This window comes from Taurulus bubalis (genome assembly GCF_910589615.1).
Source record: "Taurulus bubalis genome assembly, chromosome: 15".
Taxonomy (NCBI): Eukaryota; Metazoa; Chordata; class Actinopteri; order Perciformes; family Cottidae; genus Taurulus; species Taurulus bubalis.
This window is the reverse complement of record NC_136603.1, coordinates 14,081,207-14,101,246: the sequence shown is the minus strand read 5'-3', so window position 1 is coordinate 14,101,246 and position 20,040 is coordinate 14,081,207. Positions and strand designations below refer to the sequence as shown.

Here is a 20,040-nt window from a genome sequence, read left to right as displayed (position 1 = left end):
ACATAAGACGGAACCCATGCTGGTCGGCTCATGTGTATTATACCAACAACTAACACATCACCAAATGGACCATCACAAGACAGTGGAAACATAGTTTAAGGCAAAACATGTGATGATGTACACAAACCAAGTTTGGCCTGTGGGTGTGTTTTCTGCGGGGCTCCACAGTTTGTGATCAGGAGCTGTTGGATTTTACCTTTCTCTGTATAGAGGCTCAACTTCAACGCAAGCATGAGTTACAGGACTGTGGTGATGTACATGGAGATTGGCTGCTTTGTAGTCTGTATAACAGGATGGATCCTGGTTTGTTCCACAATGCCAACAGAGATCTGGACATGGTCTGAGGTAGACAGCATAGTGTTGACCACCTCAAACTACTTCTCCAACCTGTGGAAGGATTGTATATCCGATTCAACTGGAGTATCTGACTGCAAAGGAATTCCATCAATGCTTGCTCTGAATTGTAAGTAAATGTGTTTAAGCACAAGGCATGATGATTTGGAAAAACAAGATCCGTAGTCTTTTTTACTCCACATTTTAATGGATGCTGTGTATTATTACTTTGCTGTGCTTGGACAGGGGACATTCACATGTGCCGTGCTCTCATCATCATCTCTATTATCCTGGCTTTCTTTGGATCCGTTCTGGTCTTAGTGGGAATGAAGTGCACTAAGGTTGGTGGATCAGAGATTGTTAATGCAAGAGTAACCTTTGCTGGGGGCATGAACTACCTTATTGGAGGTAAGACATTACAGACTTATTTGAAAGAAGTCACATAGCAATACACTGTAAGATTAACCTTGACTCAATATGTTATTATTGTTTTAGGGATGTGTTCTATGATTGCTTTCTCCTATTATGGAAACAAAATTAGAGCAGAATTTCAAGACCCTAACTACAAACCTCAAAAGTATGTACAAATTTCAAGTGGCATAAAATCTACTACAAACTCACATTATATTATGCATCAACATTTACCAGATGACTCTATCAAGGAATAATTGTACATTTATATATTATTCTTGTATTTATGGCCAGATTTGAAATAGGCGTTGGTGTCTTCATCGGCTGGGGAGGCTCCACCTTGCTTGTTGTCGGAGGCCTTATTTACAGTATCTTTGCCGGGAGGGAAGGGTGCCACTCAAGGTAAAATTCTGCCATTGTCACTGATATTTTCTTTCCAGCATTTCTATTGTCGACAGTAAAATAACCGCCCATTTCTTGAATCTGAACCTCACAGCTCAAAAAGATACCCCGACTACCAGTTTCCTGATGCCTACACAGTTGTTTCGACAAAAAAAAGCATTTCTTCAGCTCGCACAGTGTCTAGTGGGAGCCGAATATCCGGGATCACCAGTGGCAGCAGAGGCAGCAGCATCTCTGGAACCACCACTACTACCAAGACGACAGCTACAAATGCATATGTGTGACCTCGTTTCAATATTCTGTGTTTATGTCCTTGTCCATAAAATGTATGTGTGGCTTTATTTTCATGATCATTTTATATTTCAAAATCCATATTTGAGCTTTAATATCAAATTTAGAAATGGCCTTTTTCCACAGCAAACATATTTTAAAAAGCACTGGCTCTTTGCTATTCAAGTCCCAAAACATGTGTAATCATTTCGATGTTTAGATGTTGTTGTTGTTGCCACTAATTATTTTTTTATAGAAATGTAGATAATATAGTTACTTTGTTTTAGATAGACTCATCAGGATTCCAATATTTATAATTAAATAGCATTGTTGTAAAGTAGATTCACTCAATCAGTGTACTGATCAATCAGTGTACTGATTGAGTACTGTACATGTAGTTTCCATGTACAGTACTTAATCTACTTCACATTGTAGATAATTTGTTTTACCTTTTACTTCATTACATTTATCTGACACCTAAAATGAATAGTTACTTTGCAGAGTAGGATTTTGCATACAATAACACATGATCTGTTTATATATGTGCTTGGTTATAGTTTAACGTATATATAGCAGTTAAAGTTAGCTGCACCTCGACTAACTTAAACATTATAATACTGCGTACGTGTTAATGCATCAATAATAATGGTTCTGTACATAATAATTAGTTGGGTACCATTTTCATAAGGAGTCGTTTTACTTTTGATTTTGTAATGACATGCTTCTTGTACTTTTACTTAAAAGTCCTGCATGTAGGATTTGGCGACATCTAGTGGTGAGGATGCAGATTGTGACAACTTAAACTTTTCCCTCGGGCCAAGTGTTTTAGGAGAACTAGAAGGCAAGAAATGCAAAAAAGCAAATGGCCTTCTCCATAGCCGGTGTTTGTTCGTTCTGGGCTACTGTTGTGTTGACACTTGGCGGTGTCTCACTCCGTGAAGAGTATGTAGATATTAATGACTAATTATAAGGTAACAAAAACACAATTAATGTTATTTTCAGGTGATTACACACAAGGGAAAACATCCAAATATCATTTTATATTCCTGAAAATAGATCACCCTAAATAGTACACTCTGGCCTTTTAAGTAACATTTTGAATGCAGGTATTTTACTTGTAATATTTATGTTAATGAGTGTGTCAATAGTGATATTGCTACTTTTACAATCATCTGACTATTTATACCATTGCTGTACCATTGCCATATCAGTGTACTATTTTATTTACCACCAACTCAGCTGAGTAGAATTACAACAAATATATTGTATCTTGAAAGTATCTTGTATTTGTTACATTTGACTATTGAGGATTTTGTGATAAATGTAATACATGACAAGATTATTTAAATTTTCTTTCCAACACTTATTCTTACACATACTATAACTGTTTTCTTTGTGAGTATTTGTAACAAGAACAACCAGTCTCTAGACTGTTGGCAGCACTGGTGTGCCTGGATGTGCCAGTGTTCTCTAAATCATAAACTGCCACACCTAGCATAATCACACACAAAGGGATGAGAAGCAGAGCTTTCCATATGCATCCTGCCAACCAAACAGTCGATTACTCATTTAAGTCTAGCTTACATTATTAGTTGAAGAATTGCATTGATAACACATACTGGGGACTTCCTCAGTGAAGATGTCAATTCAAAAAATAATGAATAAGGTCTAATGATTACTAATTACAAACATTCTGATCAGTGAAGAATAAGCGTGATTTTAATATATTAATAGCAATCTACAGACACTCAAAACACACAAGCTCAATTCTCTTCAATGCAATAATTAGAACAGCTTTACTCTAGTGTAGGCAAACTGATTGAAATATGCAATAAATAATTCAAAGTATAAGGTGGAATAGTAGCAGTATGCCAGAGGCCATCTAATTTGAGGTTTTACGGCCCAAATGTTTCTCCATGGATCCAAGCCCCAGGACACCCCGAGCTCTCTTTGTTCTTGCACACATTATTACCCACAGGCCCACATAAACTAACATATTGGGGTACGTGGTTGCTTTGTGGGGTTTAGCACTTTGTGGGGTCCCCACAACGTGGGGTTCCCCAAAATGTAGAAAAACAAAACCACGCGCACACGCGCAGGGTGGGGACAAGGCTTGTGCTGCCGTGGCTCCTCGCTGTTGAACCAGCAGAAGTGGGCGGGGTTTTCCTAACGATCCAGCCAATCACAGCCACACACGACCGGCCGTACTCTGGTCCGCTGTGACTGGGAAAAGAAAAGCAATGATGAATAAATATCGGCCAACACATGGGACTGTTGAGAATTAAGCGAAACACTAGAAAGAATAGCATCGGCTGACGTGTGTGAGACAACGAGAGTGGACCTGTCTGATGCAAGTCGAATCATGGTTTCCATCGACCACGTCGCTCACAAATTACTGACTTACATCCCTTATGTTCTTGTTTTGATTGACATGAGATATGAAGGTAAGAAGCGGACGATACTAAGCCTGTTAGTGTAGCTAAGTATCCAATATACGTCACCGTTAACGATCATATGACCTCGACCACGGCTCGGAGTTAGTTATAGTCAATGACTCACTATGTTAGCTAGTGAAGTTGATGACAGTTGGCTAACGTTAAGCTGGCTAGTCACTTATGTTAACTTATATCGATAGCTAACTAGCAAAAGCAACAATAACCAGTTGTGTCATGTTCCACGTGTACTCGGCTTTCACTTTGGTAGCGTTAGCCTCGCGTCAGCTTCAGCAACGCAACTTTAGTTGTCAACGTATCGTTGGCGTGACGTATGACAGCTAGCTTTAGCTACCCGACATGCCAAAGTATTCTCTCTTATTGTTACCGACTTGATTCACGCCACGTGGGGCCTCCTGTCATTGCGGCAACAGCTAGTTAGTGAACGGGAACGCATCAAGAGTGGAGCAACTAGTCGGTGGTAATATCACTTTGTTTACGTTGTTTTATTTTTTTTTTACAGGAGTGAAATGTGGCAGGGATGGGAGTGTGGACAATCACATGGAGATGGGGAAGAAACTGCTCGCTGCTGGCCAGCTGGCCGATGCCCTCTCTCATTTCCACGCTGCTGTGGGTAAGTGCTGCTGCATCGAGAGTAAAAAAAAAAATCAAATAATGTTTTACTCAAATAAATGCAACACAAAAGTTGTATAGTCATCTTTACGTTGTCCTTCTGTCAGATGGAGATCCCAAGAACTACATGGCCTACTACAGGAGAGCTACAGTGTTTCTAGCAATGGGGAAGTCAAAGTCTGCACTGCCAGATTTAAGCAGAGTTATTGAACTCAAACCAGACTTCACATCTGTGAGTTTTCTTTTTACATCAGTTGGTCTGAAATGTTTCGAAACCATTTTAGTCGTGCATATATAATAGATGTGCAAATATTTAAATCAGCCCCAGGCACTGCTGTTCTGGAAAACTAGTCAGTTATGTCAGCTGTGTTGATACTGTAAGTCTACAGAATATTTGTAATCTTGTGCAAAATAAATCTTGTCTGCCTCCCTAAACAGGCACGCCTTCAGAGAGGAAATCTCCTTCTGAAGCAGGGGGTACTAGATGAAGCAGAGAGTGACTTTAAGAAGGTGGTAAGTATTGGAATACCCAGTTTAAACTCCACAGCAACAAGAATAAGAAGTCACTACTTCTAGATAAGCAGAGATCACCAGGAGGTGTCAGTGTTGCTCTGTAGCCTTGCTATTTACAGCTTTATTGTTGTGAAGGATATTTATGTTTCTATGCAGTGTGCACACTTTGTGTATTTATTTCACAATACTATACATCAGAATCAACTTTATTGGCCATGTACACACACATGGAATTTGACTCTGGTTACACTTTGCGCTCTTATTTTTCTCTTATCATTTATTGTATATGGTTGACAATGTGAACGGTTTTGTTCCTAATTGAAACAAAGTGAAAAGGAAGTTCAAAAACAGATACACATACTCATGGAGACCTTAGAGAACAAGGATACCCTGGGATCCATCAGCCATCATGAAATATGTAGATAAAAATGAAATTGGCAGTGAACTCTAATTTGGGCCTGAAGGGATCATTTTAAGGTGCTCGTTAAAGATTAAGACTGGAGCTCCCAAATGCATTTTCCATTAGAATTACTCTCTCTCTCTTTTCTTTTTCTGAGAGGTTTCACAACACTCCCAGAAGACATAGATGCCCGTGTTATATCTGCTATTAATTCTTAGATTACATTTAAGATGCTCAATTCTCAGGGGAGTTAATCCTGCAGGTGAAAATAAAGTTCCTTACTTTGTGCTAAGGGCATATGGGGTAGGTTGATGCTCAGTGGTTAGTCTTCTATTCCTGTTTGTCAGGATGTAATATAAACCCTCCGGTTGAAAGAGTGCAATGTGCTACAGGCTGCTAAACTGTATGATTTGAACTTTTTAAACACTCAAACTTAAACCGTCACTTTCTTGGCGTGTCTATGGAATTGAGAGTATATAATTGCAATCCTCCTTCAAGAGGGCAAGGAGCCACAGTCCCAGCAGAGGCCAACAGACTTCTGAGCTTGGACTGTTTTACAAGGGCAACATTTTGTGGGTATAAAGTGGAAGTCTCTAGCCAGAGGTGCGTGCTGTCCTGCTGCTTCAGCAGTACACAACGTTGGCCCATCTTAACGCATCACATTTATGCATTACGCTTTTTCCCCAAAGCTGAGCTTGCAGGAAACTGTGAGATTGCTCTTGAATATGATGATTATAATGTAATGGGTTTAGAGAATGGTAAGCACTGCTCTTCAGAAATATAAGAACTCTTATTGGAATGAATACAATTCTCTTTACACTAATTTTTATTCCCATATAGACTGCTTTAATCATGACCATGACCATGCAATCCAATGTCTTACCTTACAATGTTCCAGCTGAAATCTAACCCCGGTGACAAAGATGAGAGGGAAGCCCAGAGTCAGCTGATAAAGGCGGATGAAATTCAGCGACTAGTGGCTCAGGCTCGCAGCAGCTTCAACACCCAGGATTATGTGACAGCTGCTGCCCAGCTTGACACTGTCATTGAGGTTAGAAATCTACCTTGTCAGCATTGCCAAATTTTCTTGCAAGCATGACATTGTCCATGGTAATCACCGCAGAGTTGACATAGCATTTGTATAATAACTAGATATTTTCTGCCTGTTACAGACCTGCGTTTGGGATGTGGCCTCTCGTGAGATGCGAGCAGAGTGTTTTATTCTGATGGGAGAGATGGGGAAAGCCATCAATGACCTCAAAGCTGCATCCAAGTTAAAGAATGACAATACCCGAGCTTTCTACAAACTCAGCACCATCTACTATAATCTTGGAGACCATGAGATGTCCCTCAAGTAAGACTCACTTGCAGACTCCTTACTTAAAGGCTCCCACATGGTATCACTATCTGAGCTCGTGCCAAGCCAAGTATCAGCATTTAACAGTGTCACTTACTAATTACTTAGGTTTTCTCCAGAATCAAACGTGGCACAGTCATCTCTCATAGATTACATTAACATTATTTGTGTACATTGTCATTTTTCTTTTTTTTTAGACGCCATTGATTAAAGCTCTGCTTTATATCAGTTAGGTGTAGTCTAGTGTAGATGGCTAATAGAAAAGTGATATTCATTCATACATATTTCTTTCATTTGTTTTTTTGTGATAAGGCGCTGGACAAAATAACAAAACAAATTGTACAATGTAATGCAATAGTTCTGCTGAAAATGGCTCATTAAGTTTGTTTATTGTTGAGACTATTTTCTCTAAACTTTAATTTGAATGATTTTTCATAATGGCACATCAAAGTATTAATATCTTTCAGTCATGACTCAATATTTGCAGTTAATTACATGCACAAATGCCATTTTGTACCTCTGTACATGTTGCCTTGAAAAGTTTGATTTTTCATGCATACTCATAATGCTTATTGGTATTCAGCTCATTGTTTCTTGCCTAGGCAACGAAGACAATCATTACCACGGTCAAAATACTGCATTTAATGTGGCAAGCAATAAAGGCTGAAAACAAATCTGGAAGATGCATGCTAAATACAAACTACATGAGTATCAAAGCAATCTGTTACATTAACTGTTTAATATTTATCCCAGCACATTTGCACTCTGTACTATTGCACTACTGTATTAGTGTTTGCAATTTACAGAAACGGCCACGCTTATAGACATGATATGTTTATCCTTGTTGTATAGTTTGTATGTCCTTGTTTTTAGCTGTATTTCTGTGTCTGTACAATGAGAGTAAAATAACCTGTTAGAGTTCTGGTATGAGCACTCATTCTTAGCCTATAAAGCCGATTTATGATTGATTGATTATCATAAGTAGACCCTCAGCAACACTTGTACTCGTATAATGAGATTATTTTTAACAAGACAAACTAAAGCTTAAAAAGTGTCAACATGGTTATAATCTGTTGTGTTTTTTTAAATTGTTCTTGCTATTTTTGTCCACTCCTTAAACGTTGGAAATATTGCAGGAACATCAGGTAATATGTAAAATTGTCCTGTTCTGACCTTCCACCTCATCTTGTATGATTTGCAGTGAGGTTCGTGAGTGCCTGAAGCTTGATCCTGACCACAAACAATGTTACAGCCATTACAAGCAGGTCAAGAAGCTCAACAAACAGATCCATTCGGCAGAGGAACTCATCCAAGAGCAGAGGTGTGTGTGTGTGTTCAGCTCTAGAATGACATCTTTCACTCCTTCAAGCACTCTGACTTTCTGATCTCATACATTGGCACGCAAAACTCAACTTAATTCAAATCCATCTTACTTGACATACAAGATATATCGCAAGTCTCAACAAAGCAAATAACAGAGCAGCGTGCGTGTGTGTGTCTCACAGCGTTGTTCAAACCCCCACCTGCTTTCCGCTCTAGGTATGAAGACGCGGTGAGCAAATACGAGGCAGTGATGAAGACCGAGCCCAATGTGCACCACTTCTCGCTCCTTGCCAAGGAGCGCATGTGCCATGCGTTAGCTCAGGTAAGACCCCTTCCTGCTACCATGGCATGCAGTAACTCAGTCTTTGACCTACAATACATCTAACTAGTGTGTGTGTGTGTGTGTGTGTGTGTGTGTGTGTGTGTGTGTGTGTGTGTGTGTGTGTGTGTGTGTGTGTGTGTGTGTGTGTGTGTGTGTGTGTGTGTGTGTGTGTGTGTGTGTGTGTGTGTGTGTGATGAGCAGGGCCAGCAGGCTAGCAGAGCTTTGTCAGTATGTGGCGAAGTCCTCCAGTCTGATCCGGAGAACGTTAATGTGCTGAAGGACCGAGCTGAGGCCTATATCCTAGAGGAACAGTATGAGGAAGGTGAGTCCTGTCGGATAAATTTATTTTTCAATTTAATGAAGTGAGTCTGTTAAATTTCCACACTCAACCTGGATCACACTAACTGTTTTTGAGTGGGTCTACCAACCTACACTTGGCACTTATTAATTTCAGTTGAGAAAGTCCATTTTAGTTAGGTGTACCACATCAACTGGTATTGCACTGTATGCTGGTGTCATGGCAGGAGTCTAACACAGGGGGTCCTTGTAACATAAAAAAGAAAAAATACACAGTGAAATTAAGTTAAAATATGTATAATATAACATACAGTCAGAAAAGTGATGGATGCTTACATCAAAGTTGCCTCATTTAACACAATGTTTCTCTTCATCACCAAATCCCCTTTGAATTTAAATAAGAACAAAATAGATAAATACAGCAGTGTCCACATCTAATTTTGTTAAAGCATATAACTACTATATTTAAGGCATAAAAACGGCAAATGGCATTTTTTGGAACATTTATACCATACTATATATAAATATATATGTGTATGAATGAGAGAGAGAGAGTACTTACTATCTCCATAAAGCCTTCCCTGGCAGAGGGGATTGATATTGGTGACGCTGGTGGAGTACTCAAAGCCAGGCCTGCCAGTCTGTTCTTTGTCTAGCTTGACAAGGTTCTTAAAAAAGGGAAACTAGCAGGCAAAACCTCAAAATACACTTGTGGGATTTTGGAAAATAATGTTAGCATGTGCCTTCAACCATTAACTGTGTAAAACATCATAGAACACAGAAATAGTGCGCTGCTAACATGTTCAAACGTGCCAAACGGCTACTATGCCTCTCCTACCATTGTGGTACGGAGCGAATCGCCAGAAAAGCAAACTGGTAACATCAGTGTGCAATGCTTCGCTTTGTGAAAGCATTGACAATGAAGCCCTCATGCCCACTTGTCTGATGGTGAAATGTTTGTAAAATACATGTTTATCTCAAATTGATAGATTTCTAAAGCTGAAAATAAATGAAACAATAATTTACTAAATGATAAGTAAAAGCTAACATGTTGTGTGTTACAGGCATGCGCTGAAATGTATTTATTTATATCCACTTTAAGTTAGTGTGACGTAATTATGTTTTACTTAACTTTTTTCTACTTTTTAATGTAAAAGTGAACATGCACACAAAGAAAATAGCAGCTATTTAGGAAACATAACTGAGACGGACTAAAGCTCCACGACCGTTTTTATGTCGCTTTATATAATCGACAAACTGCCCCAAATATGGTTGCTTTTATTTAAAATAAGAGGATCAAACGAGTCCCTAACGTATCGTATTAATAAAAAGAAAATGTACACAAACGTCCAATTAAACCCACAGTTGTCATCACCATCACTCCAGAAAGGTCAGCAGCGGAGTAATAACATACTGAGGCTGTAGATGTTGTCATAAACTGTCAGAACTCCTGGGTGTTCAATTCCCGTCGGTACGCCTCACAGGGTAAACAAGCCTCAAAGCACACAAACAGCCTGGAGCTGCAACATGAACTTAAGGTGATAATGAATAAAATGGCTTCTATAATCGTGTAAAATCAAACATGTTCAGAGATGGGATTACTTAGGACACTCGTCAAATAATTGTATCTTATATATGTCAACATTAAACACTTAGTAATACCAATGATTCTGGCAATAATATTTTTTTTAAATGTCAATTATTTTAAATCTGGGCTTTTTCTGTACATGCTTCGCTGTTAAGTTAAAAAGTACTTCACTACAGATGATCACATCTTTTGAAATGCAACATTCAGAGCATTAATATGGCAGCGAACTCTCTCCTTGCTTGAATGGAGAGGCACTTAGTTTTTTGTGCACGTGAGCATTCCTCGCTGACTTGCTGCACCGACCGACGGCGTCATGAAGCGTAGCACCCACACTCCGGTTCACCCTCCGGTTACCACTGCTAGCTCCGTCAGCGGGTTTCTCGTATAGTTTGTACTCTCATCACCGTTGGCTGCAATTCGTCGGCTCGGGCGTCGCCATGTTGAGAAGCAATGAAAAAATGCTCTGTCTCGCATCGTGCACCTTATCACAACAGTCTCAGCAAGCTTCAGTAGTTGGTTTAAATATATACTTTCTCCATAATGAGAATAGTTAAAAGCTTGGAGGCTTCATAATATTGACATTTAAATTATAAAATAAACACTGAAAATCTTTTTTTTGTGTGCGTCTTATTCATTCAGTGTGTTGTGATTGTGAGCATGTTAGCATGCTGATGTTAGCGTTTCAATCAAAGTTCAGCCTGACTGAGCTGCTAGCATGGCTTTACAGTCTTGGTCCTATTTAACGGGGTGCTCATACAAGCACCGCTCTCTTGTGTTGAGTTATCAAAGGGGTTCAATGTTAATAAAAGCTCTGCCAAAGTTCCTAATAATATGTATAAAACACAGAGCGATATTGGTGTCACAATAGCTAAATTAAGATGCATGAAAAGATGATGCAATTTATTGCCAGCTGATGACTGTACATTCTCGTGTCTTTTGTGAGGGTCATCATCCAATGATGAACCTCACATGATGTGACTCTGCCTTGCTAAAAGACACTTTAGCAGGGTGGATGCTTTCCACTACAAGGTCCTGTTTCCCCTCTACTGTCTTTTTAAATACTATACTTCACTTCCCATCAGCTGCTTTGGATGAGTAAACGATACTGATTCTGTCCGTTTTGTTTTTCCTCCAGCTATTAGAGACTATGAGACTGCGGCAAAACACAGCGAGAACGACCATCAGATAAAAGAAGGCCTGGAGAGAGCTCAGCGACTTCTCAAACAGTCTCAGAAAAAGGATTATTATAAGATTCTGGGAGTGAAGAGGTGGGCACTGATCACTGGAGTTATGGATGTTTATTTACTTCCGTTTTGTAGCATTATTACAGACGGGGAATGTTATTGGGGAAAGTCGGAAGAATTGGGCTACTTTTGTTTTATTCTAACAAATGGGTTGCTTGACAAGACTGCATTAGAAAGTGTTTTGTTTGTGTTGAGACTGTTTTACAACCACTGCTCTACAAACAAGCCCTGCTGCTTTGAAAACCACAGCATGTCCCCCTTTTGAACATTGTTGTGTTCAAAAGCACTAGTGAAAATTCAAGATGAATTACAGTTTAAGGCAATGAATGCACTGTTTGTATTGCAACGTAATGATTTATGACACGACAGCCAATGTGGTAACCTCGACCGCTTGTGTTGAAAAGAAGACATTTCATCTTTAAGAAATGTGCTAATAATGTTTTGCCCTTTTGTCACAGAACTGCTCAGAAAAAAGAGATTATCAAAGCCTACAGGAATCTGGCAAAACAGTGGCATCCGGACAACTTCCAGGATACAGAGGAAAAGAAGAAGGCTGAGAAGAAGTTTATCGACATCGCTCAGGCTAAAGAGGTTCTCACCGACCCAGGTACAAAGTTTGCTGCTCTGCAAAGTTGGTGGAAATTGTTACTGTCAGTCTCCCAGATAAGATCAGGCATCTGAGGGTCTGCTGTGAACAGCTCCCTGCTTTAAGGTTTAAGGATGAATCATTGTCATAATGCCACACAGGGTTGCATAATGAAATGCAGTTGTAGAGCATTTGCTACATAAGAAAGAAATGACAAACGAAACACAACCGGTAGTGCATTCCTGTAATGCAATGTATTTTTAATCCATAGTAATGCAAACGGCAGCAACAAAAAAAACTAATTCTGGGCAATATGGCCGACATCTTAACAATAAAGATTTAACATCAGGGAAACGGGAGTCCGCCTCCTCGTTCCCCTGCGGTCCGCCTGTTAAATGCAGCTTAATCCGGGATGCCAGGTTTCTGTAAAGATGTCTGCACAGCCTCCTGTTGCTGGGTGAGCGGGAATGTCCCTGCGACCCGACATTGGCCAGGAGAGATCGGGTATTGAATACCCGGAGGTCCTAGTTGGGTTGGCTTCCATCTTGGTTCTTCTCCTTATCCTCCCGCAACAGTCGACTCCACTTTTAGTGGCGGTTCATCTGGCTGGTCTAGGCGGGTGGTTAAGGTCGTGGGTGATGATCGTATCAAGTCCAATCCACATGCTTCTTTTGTCATTACGCCATAAGTGCTCCAGTAATAAAGACAACTAAATAAGACTCAAATGTATTGAAATTCATGAGAGCTGCCGACAGCAGCAGGTGAAATAAAGGAAAACATTATAGGCAAAAGTGTGTATGTTAAGCCTTGTTGAATTTTCACAAATCACTTTAATTATATTGTTTTTCTTCATTACTGAAATATGAAAGAAAATGGTAATCATTCAAAATAATTTCTGATCCAAAAGCTATACATATAAATACAATATTCATTTCAGTAATAAGTTGTTCTGTACTAACATATTCCATTTTTCTTAGAAATGAGAACCAAGTTCGACCACGGGGAGGATCCCATGGATCATGAGAGCCAGCAGGGTCATCATCATCATCAGCACTTCCGTGGTGGCCAACAGGGTTTCAATCCATTTGGCTCTGGACCCTTTAACTTTAAGTTCAACTTCAACTGAGGAAGTTCATATCCAGCATAGCTGGAGTAGAATGTGCATCTCCCTCCCTATTTAAAAAGGAGATCAATGGCATGAGGAATGTCACAAGTCTCACAAAGATGTGGAGCTAATTGTGACTTTAATTCAGTGACCTTAATTAAATATGCATCTTTGTTGTTGAGTAATACAACTTTGAATTCCGTTTGGGGAAGGTCTGTTGCTATGCTAACAATATCTGCCATGTGTGGAGCAGCTTTTATCCGTATGGCAAGGGGTTAATTCTGACACTTGTGTACTGTACAATTAATATCCATTCATAAGAATCAACTTTTACATAGGTACAGTGCTATTTTTATATGAATGGAGTTTATTGAAATGTAAATAAAGACCTATTTATGTACTTTTTTTTTTTTTATTGAATTGAGGGGAAAGAGTATTGCTGTATAGTAAGGGTGACTTTGCTACAGTTTGAGAACTAGCACTTAAATACTAATTCTTCATTAGATCTAATGGTGCATGGCGAGGAACCAACTCTCTCATTGGAGACCTTTCACCGCATGAACCACTGACCACACGAGGGGACGACAGAAGTCACTGGTTTTGTGGCAAAGATTTATTGTTTTCACACCAGACGGTAATATAAACAATTCCAACTGACACAGCACAGTAGAAGATGGGTGTCATGAGAGCAGCACCCACTTTAGTTTTTTACTTAAGATGGGGGGAAAAAAACTCCAGCTGGCCTTGGTTGAGCAGCAACACCTACCTGTGTTATTCCTGAGACAAAAAACACTGGTTCATTGTGGAATTTTAATATTGAAAAATCAAGTGTAATACAGTAAAGCTGAATGTATGCAAGACGTAAACATACTGTAATAAGTTAAAATCATGTATTATATCCATAAACCATGATCTTCAGGAGGATTATTTGATCCACTTGGCAATAACTAAGCCTTGCCTGGTTTGCTGAGTCATCTAATACATTTAACAGGACATGATTTTGTCGGGACAGGCTGACAAGATCATTTGCTAACTGCCCCTTAGTTTCTACAGTTGCTAAGATATGTATAGACAATCGCTGTTTGGGTAAGTAAATTGTCTGCAAACAGCAGTTTAAGAACAGTAGGAAAATGATTAGGGCTGGTAGGAGGTCTGACTCCTTTTGATTTTATGACAAGATATAAAAAAGGGTACTAAATAAATCATTTTGTCACAGAATTTGCAAACCCTGAAAAGGCTTCGGGTGCTAAAGGACTTGAGAATCTCCCACATCATACAGGTCAAAGGATCAGCACTGAACATAATGCAAATTGTACAAAATCGTATTAAAAATCCACCTGTAAGCAAAGAGGCTGCTAAACTAAACTGATATTCTTCAACCTTTTTTACTATTTCTACCACAGCCTTGCATGCCAACTCATACAACTTTGTATTAAGTACATTTGATGTGGTTGCCTGAGATAAGGTGATGCTTTGGAGAAGCAGCTGGAGACTCCCAAACAATTTATTCTGGCTAAGCCAAACATGCCACTGACAAATATCAAAACAAGTTTATCGCTGTGTGTAGATCCATTTGTGGACTGAAGGAAAAGTGTGTGCAGAGCTGATCATATTGATGAATGGTGATGCTGAACGTGGATCACATATTTAAACTTTGTACTACACGTTTAACTTCATAATTCAGAATAAAAGAAGCGGCTAAGTAATAACTAAAATGATCCAAAGATTGGCTATCGGTTTGATGGTGATGAGGAAGATAAAGCCCTGATACCGAGGCAGGATGGATGATGTAGCCATCTTTTGATGTAAGCATTTGATCCCATCTTGCAAGAGAAAGCTGAACTAAAAAAGATTTGGGTTAAGAAAAGAAAGAAAGAAAAAAAACCTTCCCTAGATTATCCTTCCTTCAGCAAAAATAATAGCTACAACCAATAATAATAATAATAATCAGTGCCCAAGGTCAAATGTAACAACTTTGCTGCCTATTATGAAATTACATTTTTGGTTTGGGCAATTTAGTCAACTTCAAATTAAGAATACCTAAATGCACCAGCTTTCAGAATGTTTTCTACAATAAGAAACATTAAACTTTGAGATTAGATTCTCAGAGATGTGCCTTCACTATTAGATGCTTTGCATACATTATCAGTGCAATATACTATTTATTTTTAAACAAACCTAATAAGAGTGCTTTGACTGACCTCCTTCCACTATTCCCTCTGTGCTCACTTCATTCTCCGGTAACCACAAACTAACCGAGCCCTGATTGTAGTGCTGATGGCACCCCACAACTTCACAGTTGGCAGTTAACACTTACATCGTGTGTTAATTGTGTAAGACATATCGACTGCAGAAACAGATATGGCATCTCTGAAAATATCACGTCCTTCTCCGGCTGAGAATGCAACGCTCCGCGGCTATGTTTAGATGGATTTGTCTGTCTCCAAGCTTCACAGGAGGCCTGCTTGTAAAGGTGCTGCCTCCTTCCTCTTCAGAATGATGCTGGCAGGCACTAAAGTTCATCACGTCTGGTGTCTACTGAGCAGAGGGTGTTGGGTGGAGGTTGGAAAGAAAGGATGAAAACAAACAGTGATGAGGGATAAACATTTGGCTGAGAAAAAAAGTTGATGACACAAAAGGTACATTAGATATTTTTACTTTTCTGGCTTATAAAATGAGAGATCTTTAGTAACCTTGTTCATGTTGTAAAAGAGAAGGAGTCTGTTTCTCTGTTGCTGAGTCTTCCTGGACGTGTCTCAGGAGCTGCTTTATCTCGTTGTCGTATTCAACCCACTCGGGCACAATCCTTGCTGCGGCCGTTAGCTTGGGCTCCTTGGTCTTTGGGTTATTGCACTGCAGCAAAGAAAAGCAGAAACAGCCCATCATTTCAGCCACCAGTGCCTCTTCCTCCCAGTAAGCCCCATTGTCATTCCCATCACTTTCTGTGGCAAGCATTTGAACCTAATTTGATTTCTAATTCTGTTAAAAGGACATTAGCCACTGTCTTGTGTCTGAATTACCAAGTGGTGTTCTATACCACGAAGAGACAATGCTTCCTATTCCTGTCTACTGGAGCCCGTCCAGTAATCTTATAAATTAGTTTAGGAGACTACAGGATTGCTCCACAGTGGTCTTCTAAATGCCAAGTGCCTCATGGACATTAGTGGATGGGAATATGCTGCAGCAGCTGCACTTCACTTATTATAACCAAGAAAGCTGCAACCATGGTGGAAAAAGTGGTTGATAAAAACTTTTTTAAATTATAAAGAAACAAAAGAAAGAAGACAAAAGGGGATCTTATTATCCAAATAGAAGGAAAACAAATAATTTGATGATGAATTGTGTAATTAATCCTTTATTAGTCCCACAGTGGGGAAATGTATTCTCTGCATTTAACCCATCGTTAGTATTTTAAGGAGCAGTGGAATGGCCCTAGTGGAGCGCCTGGGGAGCAACTGGGGGTTCAGTGTCTTGCTCAAGGACAAGCGAACTATGGGGAGACCAGGGATCGAACCGGCTACCTTGTGGTTTCAGAGTGACCACTCTAACCCATGAGCTACAGCCGTAGCAATTCCAGGTTCTCCCCACCACATTATTGGAGACCTAATTGCTCTGGGACTCACCAGGTCGATGGTCTTAGCTGAGACTTTGGAGGTGTCATCGCACCAAGTCTCACACCACAACCACTCCTGTGGAAGAGACTTGATGGCAACCTGGTGGATCATGTTGTTGGGAAGGTCCTAAAAATATCAGAAAACAAATATTAAAGGTTCATTACACCAAACGACAAAGTACAACAGGTACCTGGAGATGCATCTGTCTTTGAGTTACACACCTGGTCCAGGTTCGACAGACTGTTGGGGTCCTGGCTCAGGGCTTGGTACTGGCCTCGTAATCTGTCTCCAGCTGCAATCTTTCTAAACTTCTTTAAATCTACTACATACAGAGCGCTGGTTAAAATATAGGGAGAGAGAGAGAGAGAAGACATAATAAGCAGGTGTGAGAAAGCCCATAGGAATGAATTCATAAAAACTAAAAATAATGACTCGATAAAGATAAATACCCCGGGCACAGTCAGATAATTGTATCTGACGTAGCATATAAATAAACCCAACCGAGTAGACTATGTAGTTTCACTACCTTGTGCTTTCCCTATGCTCACCGATGGAGACTATTCACCCTTTCTGCTTTTATCCTGCCCCACAGAGCTAAGCAGCACACTGGCATCCAATCAGATCACTGTGTTTTTTTAGACTTCTTTTTTTTCCCCGTACTGATGAGCCAGAGGTGAAGAGTAGAGTTTGGCACTCTCTGTTCCATCACATTGACAGAGGGAGACCTCAGTGCCGAATGCCCAGCAAGCAGCTGAACCGTTTATTTCAGACCTATTGCTTGATGTACTCTGGCTGTATACAGACGTCTGATGCTAAAAAATAAATAAATAGCCACAAGAACTGCAACTATAATTGGTAGGCTCCAATCACCATGGAAACTGGATGAACACAGTACTGTAGTTTGTTTTTTAGCCACAATTTATTTTTTCTAATGGCGTGTATATACTTTTATTTCAGCTTGCTCAAAGGAATCTTGGGAATTTCACTTATCGGATAAATCAAAAAATGTTCAAAGTGTTTCTTACAGAGCCAACTTCTGATGAGTAAGGTGAGATTTTGAAGCTACATGAAAGGTTTAGCTTTCTTATGGACTCTCATCTGAGATCCAGATAGACTGAAAGAAGAAGAACAACAACAGCAGAAATACTTCCAGCCTCTAAACACAAGAGGACACAAACACAGCTCCACTTCCTACCTTCCATTTACAAAAAAAATCCTATTCTTGGAGAATAATAAATAATCGTTGTAGATCAATTCCTGAATGCAACCAAAATGTACAAGCAAAGATGTTTTTTCATGATTGTGAGAGATATGCTACGTTTTGCAATATGGTCTCTTTTTGACATCTATTTATTAGTAACTCCTTTCATTCCGCTTTGCAAAGGATAGAAAAGAGTCATGAGCGTCCCTGACTAAAGACACTGAGTGAATGGCCGTAGAAGCACCGTGTTCAGAATAGTGATATTTCATATTCGACCTATCTTGCCAGAAGTGGTTACCTTCCTTTTCCCTAAAAATGACAATGCAGTAAAAGATACAAGGAAGGGGATTATGGTGTTATCGAGTAAACGGTAGTACATCAAAACGAAAACATCAGAAGAACTTGACAAGCATTTAAAAAGGTTTGTGCTGCTATGCTCCCCTTCACAGTTGTTTTTTCCAGAAGTATACCTGATGTGGTATTTCCTGTGTCCTAGATGTGAGGCCCAGTAGCCGCTTTTCCAGAAGCGATAGCCTTCCATCTCTCTGCGGCTTTCACAAAACGGTGTGTAGCCATAAGGAGCTCCCTCCAGGTCGAAATCCCTCAAGTCCTTCAGATCAGCCCGAACTATCTGTGAGAGAGCGGGAACATCGGTCAGTACCAGCGCTGTCATCCAATCTTCACACCGGCGCTGAGACTGATATATAGACGAGTCTCTCACTTTCAGACGCACGCTTACACATAGCTCTGACCTATGTCACTTCGATTTGATCCTCACCTGATCGGCGTCGACAAAGATGATCTTGTCCACGGCCAAGGGGAACAGAACATCCAGGAAGAGGATCTTGTATCCCCAGATAACGCGCTGCTTCTCAGTCTGCTGGTGGAGCCAACGGGGCCACTTGTACTGTACCAATTCAAACTCAAAGCCATACTTCTCCGCCATGTGAGCGATGGTCTCCTAAACACAGGGGTTTAATTAAATTAAATACAATCCAAGAGCACATTTTGGGTAACTGAACATTTAAGAAATATGCACAATTCAGGAAACTACAGTATTTCGCAAACAAAATGATCAAGGAAATGAAGTGAATATACTGCTAAATGATGCCCGGTAGAAAACAGATAAGGCTGGTTAGTGTGTGTCGCCAAGCTGAGGGCCGAACATTAATAGGCAGCTATGATACAAGCACGAAAAGGCAGAGCATTCTTTTGGAAATGAAGTTGGAGTACTGTATTTGGAGATATTTTCAGTTAGTCCATTCACAATGCAAAGCTAAAGCTAACAGTGGTATAATAAATAGTGCAAGACCTCTGGACATACTATATAAATAAACTTGTAACTTATAACTTGAGGTCGTTAACATACAACATGCAAACTGCTTTTCTTTCACTCCCTTCTAGCCATTTTTGCGACTCAATATGTGTCACAGAGGGTGCTGTGTAGATTATCCTCTCCAGAAACATGAACACAGACCACTACAAAGGAGGGAAACAACCCACGGATACGTCCGTTGCTCGGTGGAGATAAAGCTCCAAAGAACTGCGATCAAGTTATTTTTGAATAAGCAGGGAAAAACAAGCAGGTTTGTGTGGAGTCAAGACGTGAGGGAAGTACCTTGAACGATGGAGAGAGGTAGTTCTTGAGGAACCAGAACTTGACGGGTGTTTTGGTATGCCGAAGGACGGACAGCATCATTATTCTGAAATATACAAAAACAGCAAAGGATCAGGGCTAAAAGGAACAGGCGTGGGGCATGAGAAGTAAGCATGTTTGTGAGGCGATAGTGACCCACCTCAGAAAGCGCTCATACAGATGGCCCGAGGCCACAGAAAATATGTTGAGAACATCCTCCTTCTTTTTCTCTCCATCATCCTTCTTGGAGCCACCACCTGTGATGCTGTAAATGAAACCATAATACATTAGTCTTATGTATTAGTGAAATATAGTAGATATAGTATTGTATGTTCGGCAGAATTGTTTCTTTCAACAAACCATGCAATATTGT

The 20,040-nt window shown here is 39.9% G+C and overlaps 3 protein-coding genes across 3 annotated transcripts in view; 2 read left to right on the top strand and 1 right to left on the bottom strand.

Moving 5' to 3' along the window:
* Positions 1–231: 231 nt before the first annotated feature.
* On the top strand, positions 232–1,430 carry LOC306747910 (claudin-10-like; the record flags this gene model as incomplete). Its single annotated transcript, XM_079231012.1, has 5 exons — positions 232–463; positions 580–741; positions 829–910; positions 1,039–1,146; positions 1,241–1,430. 5 exons carry the CDS (start codon positions 232–234, stop codon positions 1,428–1,430), a joined length of 774 nt encoding a protein of 257 aa, XP_079087138.1.
* Positions 1,431–3,778: 2,348 nt separating this feature from the next.
* On the top strand, positions 3,779–13,610 carry dnajc3a (DnaJ (Hsp40) homolog, subfamily C, member 3a; the record flags this gene model as incomplete). The annotated part of the gene is made up of 12 exons (XM_079230360.1): positions 3,779–3,860; positions 4,372–4,482; positions 4,589–4,713; positions 4,920–4,994; positions 6,293–6,445; positions 6,567–6,748; positions 7,953–8,072; positions 8,291–8,396; positions 8,598–8,718; positions 11,417–11,549; positions 11,984–12,132; positions 13,089–13,610. 12 exons carry the CDS (start codon positions 3,779–3,781, stop codon positions 13,235–13,237), a joined length of 1,506 nt encoding a protein of 501 aa, XP_079086486.1. The 3' UTR covers positions 13,238–13,610.
* Positions 13,611–15,728: 2,118 nt separating this feature from the next.
* uggt2 (UDP-glucose glycoprotein glucosyltransferase 2) overlaps positions 15,729–20,040 on the bottom strand; it is a gene marked incomplete at both ends in the record, with an annotated part of 30,811 nt that continues 26,499 nt past the window's right edge. Inside the window, 8 exons of the mRNA XM_079230900.1 lie at positions 15,729–15,751; positions 15,910–16,069; positions 16,840–16,956; positions 17,052–17,166; positions 18,502–18,662; positions 18,810–18,992; positions 19,650–19,734; positions 19,828–19,932. Of these exons, the coding sequence (XP_079087026.1) occupies positions 15,729–15,751; positions 15,910–16,069; positions 16,840–16,956; positions 17,052–17,166; positions 18,502–18,662; positions 18,810–18,992; positions 19,650–19,734; positions 19,828–19,932 (949 nt within the window). The remainder of the gene's footprint in view (positions 15,752–15,909; positions 16,070–16,839; positions 16,957–17,051; positions 17,167–18,501; positions 18,663–18,809; positions 18,993–19,649; positions 19,735–19,827; positions 19,933–20,040) is intronic.